The sequence below is a fragment of the Triticum aestivum genome, chromosome 4B (assembly GCF_018294505.1).
Source record: "Triticum aestivum cultivar Chinese Spring chromosome 4B, IWGSC CS RefSeq v2.1, whole genome shotgun sequence".
Taxonomy (NCBI): domain Eukaryota; kingdom Viridiplantae; phylum Streptophyta; class Magnoliopsida; order Poales; family Poaceae; genus Triticum; species Triticum aestivum.
In genome coordinates, this window is record NC_057804.1 from 17,154,145 (window position 1) to 17,165,147 (window position 11,003).

General features: G+C 44.5%; 1 protein-coding gene across 3 annotated transcripts; it reads right to left on the bottom strand.

The window, feature by feature from the left end:
* Positions 1-5,381: 5,381 nt before the first annotated feature.
* Positions 5,382-10,304, bottom strand: LOC123090632 (transcription factor bHLH25). Of its 3 annotated transcripts, XM_044511953.1 has the most exons (4): positions 10,215-10,289; positions 9,451-10,081; positions 8,956-9,345; positions 5,385-5,852 (listed from the first exon to the last, which is right to left on the bottom strand). In XM_044511953.1, the coding sequence occupies exons 2-4, from the start codon at positions 10,033-10,035 to the stop codon at positions 5,754-5,756; spliced, it is 1,074 nt and encodes a 357-aa protein (XP_044367888.1). In that variant the 5' UTR covers positions 10,036-10,081; positions 10,215-10,289; the 3' UTR covers positions 5,385-5,753. The 3 variants fall into 3 exon arrangements, with proteins under 3 accessions (XP_044367887.1, XP_044367886.1, XP_044367888.1); XM_044511952.1 differs by having other exon boundaries at positions 5,382-9,372; positions 9,451-10,078; positions 10,215-10,304; XM_044511951.1 differs by having other exon boundaries at positions 5,382-9,372.
* Between the last annotated feature and the right edge of the window lie 699 nt (positions 10,305-11,003).

Consider the following 11,003-nt stretch of genomic DNA (forward strand, 5'->3'; position numbering starts at 1 on the left):
GTAATGGTACTTTCGGGTCATCGGACCCTATTGTTTAACAAGTGGCTGAGCTTGACGAAAAATGTCGCGGCGACAGGAAAACGACCCATGTATGCTTAACCTTTGAGTAAAACAAGCGCTTACTATTTTTTCTCGGTGTTTTTTTATCCTAATTCGGCAAATTTAGCCGAGTTACCGCCATCATGAGATTTTTTAAAGGTCATATATTATGGTCGATCAACCCTTACAAGAGCATCATTATAGAAATCAAAAGTTACACAGATGTCCTTGGGGGAATCGACGATGCCTTCCTCCGCACTCGCCAGCGGTGCCTCGTGAGTGAAGTTCGATGCAATTTCTGGATCTCTGAAACATGATAGGAGTAAGGGAAGCGTTGTCGACATAGCGGCCGAGAAGTCAACTGTCAAAGCCAGAAGACGCCGATGACAATGATCTGAGAAACAGTTCGCCGTCCCAGAGAAGAAGGTTGGACAACCACTCCAAATCCAACTAGACAGATTCGGGGAGACCTACCCTCACAGTCTCCCAAACGACGCCAAAGTTGGCTGGTTGTCGCTTGTCGGAGAAGGAGCTAGAGGACAAAGGCATGAAAAGTTGTCACCATCCACTCCGCCGGCTTCGGTAGGGGAGCGACCGTTCAGTAATTCAGGGACCTCGATGTAATTTTATTATGTTGAGGTTGCTTTGCACTTATGATGAATTTTTTTAATAGATTCAAACCCTTCTCCACAAAAGACAAACAACCGGTCAATAACAATACACTTTCTAGATGGTCACTCAAAATCAAAACAAAAAGGCTCACTAATATGCCATTTCCTCCAAAGGCCACCAAAAGTGAATACAAAAACATTTCATGGGATAGCGATTATTTATACGACCTAGTCGCACCAAAAAGATACGCTTAACCCCACAGATCAGCGGATTTATATTATTATTTTAGATAAATCAGCAGATTTATATAGCCGATCGAGCTGGAATGGAAGCAAGCCCATGATACGATGATGTGGCCGCACCTTGTCCCAATATCTTGTACCACTAATCAACGTCACTGATTTAGCTAAAGCCACTGATGTATAACCTAACGTATGCAAGCCAAGCAAATTGGGCGGACATGATAGTACTCCCTCCCTCCCATAATGTAAGACGTTTTTTGAGGGAGTATTAGGCATGGAGATCTGGAACAGTACGTGCGATGCTAATTTGCAACTAATAAAATAATTAATCTTCCAAAGATAGCCATCCATGTGCACCAATGTTAGACCGACCGAGCGCACGTTACTTATTTCAGATCAGCAGAATCTTTCTTGATCAGAAACACCGGACAGAAAGTTCGTACTGGATCAGAATCAGGCTGTGACAACACAAACACACAGTACCGAGAACAATGTTTCCTGTGAAACACACCCTTTTGCAATCATGTTGTCCAAGCAAATAGCGATGCATATGTAACGGGCTGACAAGGCCTTGGTGCAAATTATGACACCCCCCCCCCCCCCTCCTCCTCCACACACACACACATTTTCAGACTACGAGGGTTAAAGGGGAAATTATAATCTGCAGATAGAAAAGGAAGAAAAAAAAGAGCAACCGGGAAGCAGCTAGCCAGTTGAAGCGAGTCGGAGGCTTTACTGTGCAAGTACGAGGTGTGTAGGTCGCCGGACACTGGAGATCATGATGAGGTTTAGACTTTAGAGGGAAGGTCGGGTGCACTAGCAGGGCGGGGGCAACGGCTGGGGCAGGTCGTGGCATGTTTGTGCCGGTGGTATGGCTGGCATTACATGCAAGCGGCCGGCGGGGGGGGGGGGGGGGGGGGGGGGCGAACATAGGCTGAGTAAGCAGAGGCCAGCCGTTCGATTGAAATCCAACGGCTCTAAAATCAATCCACTCCAACTTTTTATAAGGCAACAACAAAATACTAATATTTCTCTATCGGCAAAGGGCTATATTATGGTAAGATTACATTAAAAGAGCTTGTCAGTTAGATAGTACTCTTGTCCCTTCACATGATGTAATATTTACTCCATCTTTGCATAAATACCATTTGGATATTTACACCGTCCCCATTAATATTTATAGGAACATATTTGTAGAAACTAACTGTTTGTGTGATAAGTCCACCTTTAATTTTTTTTCGCAAAAATAGTCTATCTTTAACATACTATTTTCACCTCACGAATCTACATATTTAAGTCAAAGTAGAAAGAAAAAAGTTTGAATATAGCCCAACATGCATGTTGAGAGAAATACCGTAAGTAGCATTTCCCATACATGTAAAGAGAAACACAAGTCGTGTGGTTGATGAGATGCCATGTATGGTGAAGTGTGACGATTTAGTTGCCATCCGGGATGTCAGATGTAGTTATCTGGGATGGCAAATATGGTTGTAAAAGCATGGCAACTCTCTCTGTTTTGGTTAACTAAAGTTGCCATGTCTAATTTATGGTAGTTGCCGCGTGTAATCAAATCATAGTTGTCGTGTGTGATTAATTAACTACTTGTAACATATGGTTAAACAATAGTTGCCATGTGTGTTTATCTAGTTGCCACGTGTGGTTAATCACAGTTGCCATGTCTGTTTACCTGATTGTCACGTATGCGCAACTGCAGTTGCCGTCTAGCAAACGAATCATAGTTTTCATGTGTGTTTACCTAGTTGCCATGTACGCGCAACTGCAGTTGCCATCCAACAACGTACGACTGTCATGTGGGTGAAAAGCAGTTCTCCCACACGCACGTGGACTAGGTGGTGGTTGTGTGAGCAGAAACTAATTCGCCAACACAACGCATCTGGCAACCGCGTGCTGTGGGGCGTGTGGGCGACCTCTTCAACGCCCACACACCGGCCTTGTCCTACGTGGCACGTAAAAATTGCCTTGTCAAGATTCGTGCAAACTTAACTGGACGGTGATCCAGGCGTGTGGGCGAGTTGCAATGTTGCCACACGTGTGAGTGTTAGTGTTTTTGAAGATCTATTGTATTAACTTTTCTTTTGCAACTTATCCTTTTTGCATGATTCCTTAAGTAGTGTGTTTAAAGTAGGGATGCAGGCGAACAACGTCCACACACATCCGTAGGGGTAGGGATGAAAATGGGTGGAAACTTTCTGCTTTTTCGAAGGAAAAATGGAAACGGAAATGAAATTTGCAAAAAGAAAGTGAAAATGGAAATTTTTTATTAGAAAAAAGGGTATTTCCCGGTGGAACGGGCATGAAAATGGAATTATCCGTTTCTGTGAATATGAAAATTTCGTTTTACTATGGACCTATAGGTGCCTTGCCGCCCAATCACCAAACAACAAATAATGACACAATGAATAGAATGGATCATTTGAGGTCCAACTTCTATTACCACACATGTATTCAGCTTGACCCTATACGCTATTGTCCAGTACTACTACAATATTATGATAAGTTGCGGTAATCCACTTCTGAGCCCAGGCTCAGCTGCATCCGCCCTTATGGAAAAAAATCAAAACAAATATTAGGAAAATTCAAAAAATTCCAATTTTTCTGTGTGGTAGATAATTTGATGCATGAGGTACGCTTTAATTTTTAAATCATTTGAATATGTGAGCAGCTCTCGGCAAAAAAGACAAATTCAAGGCCTATAAAAATGTTTACTGTCCATGCACTGTTCTTACCCGATTTAGCTTTTTTGCTGAGAAATTCTCAGAAGTCCAAATGATCTCAAATTTTTAGCGGACCTCCTGTGATAAATTTTCTACCATACAAAAAAAATTGAATTTTTTGAATTTGTTTTGTATTTTTTGTGATATTTTCCTGGACGGATGCAGATGAGCCTGAGCACCGAAACGCCGCACTCCATAAGTTGCTAACATAATAATTTTATTAGTTTAGCCATTAACAATTCATTAAAAAAATCTTTCTCGTGTGTATTCAAGGCGATTTTATGTTCCGGTCAATAGTCATTTTTGTTCCATGTCCGCTTTGTATTCACTCTGTGTACGTTTTTGATAGTATATGTGTTTCCGTATTTATTTCCGCGGTTTCTGTATGCGTTTCCGCTTCTGCAAAAATATATGAAAACAAATATAGTAGCACGCAGTTCCGTCCGTTTCCACTTCATTTTCATCCCTACATAGATAGGGGTGTAATTTGACCATCATTCATTATTAAAGCAACGATGTATTAGTTCGTATTCGGCGGTCGAGGGCGTACATACGGGGACGCGGTCCACTTGCATCCCTAGTTTGATGAAACAAGTCGTACAATCACAGTGCAGCTGGAGATCGAGCCAAAGCAACTTTATGAGCTTGCTTGCTGGCGGAAAGCCATGGTACACTATGTGCTACAGGTATATTCAGAAAAAAGGTTGCTCTGCTCCCCTAGCAAAGTGGCAAGCATGGGGTCGGCGTTAATTAGCTTACTGGCGCTAACAGTATTCGACATATTACGGACAAGGCCGCGTGGGCAGGGCCCATGCAAATGCGGCCCAACCGGCCGATCGCACCAAATGCACTTCCTGTGCGGCCTGGTTGTACCAATAGTGTTCTTTTCGTCACGTCAGCTGATATAAGTAATAAGTTTGAACCTTCAAAAAAAAAAGTAATAAGTTTGAACCTTCAAAATCAGAACTTCACTGATCAGTCCGCTAATGCAGAGGGCCAGTACCCTTGTCTCTTGGCATCGACGTCGACACGTCGTGGAGAATATGAATGTTCCAACAATCTGTACTGGCAAAAAGAAAAAAGAAAAAAGAAAAAAGAAACTGGATTCGGATGCTGGAATGGAAATATTAATGTTCCGACAATCGGAAAGTGTCGGTGTGGGTCCTCCAACTGCAGTACTACTAGTTGGTATCTCATTTCTTGTCTCGCCATGTTTCGCCATTTTCAACTAGTTGGTGTCATATTAATGTTCCAACAATCTGTACCCGCAAAATCAAAGAAAATCTAGTTCTAGTGTGGAATGAATGTACGTAATTTTCTTTCGGAAAAATCAGCAGAAATTTTGTTTGAATCCAAATAATTTCAAATTTTAAAATCTAGAGAAAAGAAAATATAGCTCAGGATGCGTACTTTTATTCGAAAGAATATACAGTATACATTAGCCGTCTGTATTAAGCACAAGCAGATCAGGTGGGTTGGTTTAGAGGCGTGCACAAAAGTGACATGGCGCCTGTTCAATCCCACACCGATTCTTTATTTGCAGCTCGATTTGTTAAACCATACACTGACTTGTAGTATGAACTTAAAAACAACTGAGGGTGTTTCTGCAAAAAGAAAAATCACGTGCACTGCATTTCAGCCGCTCCCAGCCACTGACAATGGGCCCTGTCCAGGCTGGCGTTCCACGCAGGCAGCAAATACACACGCAATCGTATTTGCACGTCCGCGCAAGTTTTATGACCAGAAAGACGTATTTTGCAAGTTTGTGCATCAAACTGACCACCACGCGTAAGTTCTAAGACTTCCGGTGTATTTACCTCACGTATATAGTACACGCGTGATGAATGGATATTATTACCAGAATATTCGGAAAGGAATATCCACAGTTTGCGTGCAGCCAGACGCCAGTCATTTTCGTTTGGAATCATCCACTTGGCTTGATCTTTCAGCAAGCTTTTGCCGTTGTTGTCGTTGCACCAACATAAACATGTGAATGTATGGTTCAACTAGACATTCTCGTCAGAAATATGCATGCCTGCATGCACTCCCTCTCACCACTTCCAAATTTAATTATACAGGATAATATGTTCCGTACTATACATATGACATGTTATATTTTCTTGTTTCATTTTTCTTCGGTAGAAGTGCAGCTGCTATGCAATTCCACCACAGAGTTGAGTCTTCCTACGATCTCCTCTGCTGTAACGGTGAAGCCATCATCCACCTGAAAACAAAATGCAAACTAGCTATTGACCAGCATTGTATTCTCTTACTTCATTCAGATGAATATAATACTTATGAACAAACATGATTAGCTTTTTTCCCAGGGGAGCATGCAGGATTGGCTAGATTGAGAATTATGTTTTTGTTCAATAAATACTGGTCATCAAACAAAAAAATGCTAAACCATTTACAGACACTACCCTTTTATTCTCCAACCAAATCTCGCCATGTCAGCTTGTCGGTACGGTCCATAACAAATCCCCCATAAATGTAGCTTTACTTGTCATCAAAATATATATGTAGGCTCTACAATAGTACGTTCGTGGAATTTTCTATGCATGTTGACCATGTCTTGCAAATTAAGAAGCTTCCTCATAATGCGGGATAGATTATGGATTTTGTACGAAACATTAGTTAAGGCTATCATAGTACAACTATGACGGTATGATATCCGGTTTTTAATTTTTGCCTGGGCCAATTTTTATTTTGTTGAGTGGTTCCAACTAGCCAAAAGAATGAATATATGTTTCAGTGTAAACAGCCCAGTTTAATTCGAGCATTGAAATCACATTGTCTTTGAGAGATGAATGTCTTTCCGGGCCAAGTTGCTAATCGCTTCGGTTTAGCTAAATCTAAGTCATTTGTGGTTGTCTTATATGTAGGCTCTACGATAGTACTTTCTTCGTTTTTATTTACTCTGCATATTAGAGTTGACTGAAGTCAAACTTCGTAAAGTCTAACCAAGTTTATAGAAAACAATATAAACATTTACCATATCAAATTTATATGATGTGAAAGTACATTTATTAATAAATCTGATGGTATTGATTTGTTATTGTATATGCTCATGTTTTTGTTTATAAACTCTGTCAAAGTTTACAAAGCTTGACTTTGACCAAAGCTAATACGCGGACTAAATAAAAACGGAGGGAGTACGTTTGTGGAATATTCTATGCATTGACCATGTCTTGCAAATTAAGAAAATTAAGAAGCTTCCTCATAATGCGGGAGAGATTATGTATTTTGTACGCGACATTAGTTAAGGCCATCGTAGTACAACTATGACGGTATGATATCCAATTTTTAATTTTTGCTGGGTTCAATTTTTATTTTGCTGAAAGGTTTCAACTGGCCGGTTTAAACCAATGAATATATGTTTTATGTAACAGCCCAGTTTAAAACAGAACTTTCCAGCATTGAAATCACATTGTCTTCGAGACATGAATGTCTTTTTGGTCCAAGTTGCTAATCACTCCGGTTTAGGTATATCTAAGTCATTTGAGATTGTCTTATATGTAAGTCGATGCTCTAATTAGCCGTCAGATGTCCACATTTTGAGATACATGTAGAAGTGAGTGTAGAAATTTCATGCCCTGAAACTATATTAAAAAATAATTATAATTACTAATATATATTGAGAATACCTCATTATGAAGCGAGTGTAACAATGGTTGATTACCAATGAAATACAGTCCCTCCGCTAACTAGATGTTCTAACTTTTTTCTGGTTCAGATGTATATAAACGTGTTTTAGTGTATTTGTTCACTCATTTCAGTTTGTATATAGTTTGTATTAAAATATCCAAAACATCTTATAATAGTGAACAGAGGAGTATCATATATGTTCGGTTGATGATAAGTCTGGCTAGGCCATTGATAAGTGAAAGGAGCTAGATCAAATATGATTAGACATGAAAAATCTTACTCGACTTTTATGGATCGATAATCCTAGACCTATGTAGCTTTGCAAAATGTTTCACGTAACCTTCCTAGCCCCACGCACACACACATTTTCAGGTGGGTGGGGCCCCTAGCTTCCCCCCCTTCTCCAATCACAATTATGTGGCGGCTTACGTAGAACACGTAGGTAATTTTCTTTACGTGGAAGTACCATTACTCTTTTTGTCTATGAGGGTGTTTGTTTCCAGTGACTTATGGGTTTAGGGACTTAAAAAAGTCCCTATAAGTCCAATCCAAGCCAAACAGGAGGGACTTATTGGGACTTATTGGGGTGATTAGGGACTTATCAAATAAGCTCCTCAGGGAGGAGCTTATTGGGACTTATCTGGACCCGCACCGCTCGATCCCCTCCTCGCCTCGCGTACCGCATCGCCCCACGCCGCTTGTTCGCCTCGTACCGCATCGCCCCCTCGGTTCCCCTCGTCGCCTCGCTCGCGTCGCACCAATCGCCGCCGCCGCCGGCAGCTTCAACAGCCGCCGCCATGGCCGGCGAGGAAGACGAGATCCCCTTCTTCTCTCAATTCCCCTTGTCTCAGGAGGCACCCGAAGGCTCATCCGCCGGTGGAAATCTCGGGAGGGGAATGGGTTTCTTGGATCTCAACAACAACACGGACGTCTTCCCGGAGTTGGGCTCGTACCAACAACTTCTCTTTGACCAGTCGGCCGGTCATGGCCTTCCTCCGGTTGGACGTGGTCGTGGGAGGCCCGTACCCCAGGGCGGAGGAGGCCGCAGCCGGTCTCTGAACATCGGAGGCCGAGGCGGCTCTAACCTGCGTCCGTTCGTCGCCCCGGCCGCAGCTGCCGTTGAGGGAGGCGTCATAAGGCGTGGGAGGACCTCGTCCCAGGTCACCGGACGCGGCGTAGGTCGAGGCAATGGGTCCTCAGCGGCCGGCAGTAGAGGAAAAAATGCGGGGAAGCAACGTGTGTCGTCAACTGCTGCGTCTTCAGAAGATGTCGACGAGAATGAAGGCTTTGAAGATGATGATGACAACAATGATGGGTTGTGGTCCTTGAAACAACAATGATATGAACAAGTGTTGTTCGCTTGTAATTTCTTTTATCTCGGTTGTTATGTACTCTCTATTATTTTGGTTCTTATCAACAAGTGTTAATTGTTTGTATGAACAAGTGTTATGAATAAGTGTTATTTCGGTTGTCACTATTCTGTAATTCGTTTGTATGAAAAATGATTATCAACTTATAAGTCCCTGTAAACAAACAGGCAGGGACTCGGAACTTATAAGTCGATGTAAACAAACAGGCAAGGACTTATGACTTATAAGTTGGAACTTAAAAAAATCCTGGGACTTATGAAACAAACAGGCCCTATATTGGACCGAAATGTGAAATCAAGGAAAACCTGCCTTGGCCGTGATGGTTATGATGACAGTGCAGGCCGTGAAGGGCATGACATTGGCGTGGGTGACGGTGAGGTGGAGCCCCTCCTCCACCTCCGACAGCACCCTCACCACCACCCCCTTGGCGGCGGCGCACAGGATCCTCACCATCACGCCGGTCTCCGAGAACCGCACCTCGATCTCCGGCAGTGGGTTCCTCGAAGCCGGCGCCCCCGACGACGCCGACGAGGGCGAGCCGTTTTCGTCTGCAACGGCGGCGTAGCAGGGCTTCTTGACGAGTACCACGGTCTCGATGCTCCTGCTGCCGCGGCCGGTGGCTGCCTCGAGGGCCTTGATCTTCTCCTGCAGCTCCTTGACGTGCCTCGTCGCGTCGGAAAGGATCGTCGCCTTGTCCATCTGAATCAATCGTATACGTATATGGATCTACACTGAGATGATTTGTTTTCACGGGGAAGAAGAACTAACATAAGAGCAGGTGTTGAAGCAAATCGGAGTACGCACCTTCTTGAGGCCGGGGATGACGGTGGAGAGCTCGATGAAGCGCTGGTTAATCTTCTCGCGGCGCTTGCGCTCCGCCATGATATGGTCCTGCGCGTACGGCGGCCCCGACGACACGGGCCCGGTGCCGGTGGGGCTCCTTGCGGCGGCCCTCCTCGTGGGCTGCGACCCCGTCTCCGGGACGACAGGTCCGGCGCTGCCGCTGTCCAGTGTACCGTCACTGGCCGGCAGCGCGGAGAAATTCCAGCTCATCACGGGAAGGCTGGTGCCCGCACCGTTCCTGCAAAGCCTCGGAGCGCACCTGGCCGAGTTCGGGGACAGGGGCCAGACGTCGTGCTCCATGGCCGCCGGGGACGAGAAATTGCCACCATAGCCTCCGCTGCCGTCTGTGGTTTCGCCGGAGCTCCCGCTGCTTGCCGGATTGGCTCCCGTAATCAGCTCTTCGAAGACGAGACGCTGCTCACGGAGCGCCTGAAGCGAGGGGAAGGCTGCGTCGCCGGAGTCGCCACTGACGACCACCACTGGGTCTGGGTGCTCCTGCTCCAGCGAGTCCATGGCCCATTCCATGAACAGGGCCAAGTCGTCCATGTCGCCGACTTAATTTGGATGGATGCAAATGATGGAGAGGAACCTTCTAATTAGGAAAGAAAAAGCACAGTTTAACCTAGATAGATGAAAAGTTTACAAGAACCTTCTAAACCAAACTGAATGTAATACAGAAGACTTATCCATAAATTACTATAAGAGGAGACTTAAGACTTAATTACCTCAAATCTTTCCTAAGCTTGCAGAAGATGCTATGATGAGCAAATCCCCTCCAAATTATTCAGTGAGCGTGCAGCGCTACCCAAAGAAGCAACGGAGAGGTTTTGCCTTATATAGGGCAGTGACACCGCAGTTCACTGCAGTACTAGAGGCCTCTGAGTGGCTCCTCCCTTTCCAGAGGGCCAATAATGCATAGGAGAAAACAATCCTTTCAACCAAATCTGGTTATGTCGCCTAAATCAGGTGAAAATGATATTTTGCAGCCCCTACAGTACGCTAGGTAAACTAAAATACAAGAGTTGATGTCCATGCATGATGTGTTGATTTGACCTAGCTCGTTTATCTGGGGTTTCTCTACCTCCCCTATCCCTTGGTGGCTAGGGTAAACTCTCCCCTCTAATCTTTGCCGGCGAGACCATAGATTTGCCTCTCCTTTGTCTGCCGCTCTGGCGGCCGGTGGCGGCCCGGGAGGGTAATCCCGGTGCCTCCACTTCGGTTAGTAGTTTAGGTTAGGTCTTTTAGTCCTCGTAGGTGCGGCACTTGGGCGGATGGCAGCGCTTCTTCTTCGAGTTTGTCTTCCGGGTTCTGATCGTCCTCGAGTTTGTCTATCTGGACGTAGTCGATGGAGATTCAGTGTAGATTCATGTTGCCTTCTTGGGACGATGAGGTTAGGGTTTCTCTTCGTATGGCGAGATTTGGTGTCAGGTGTTTCAGATCTATTCAGGGGTTCAACGACGACGACTGCGGCTTCAGGTCGCTGGTCCTTAGGGGCACGTCCACGAAGACTTCCC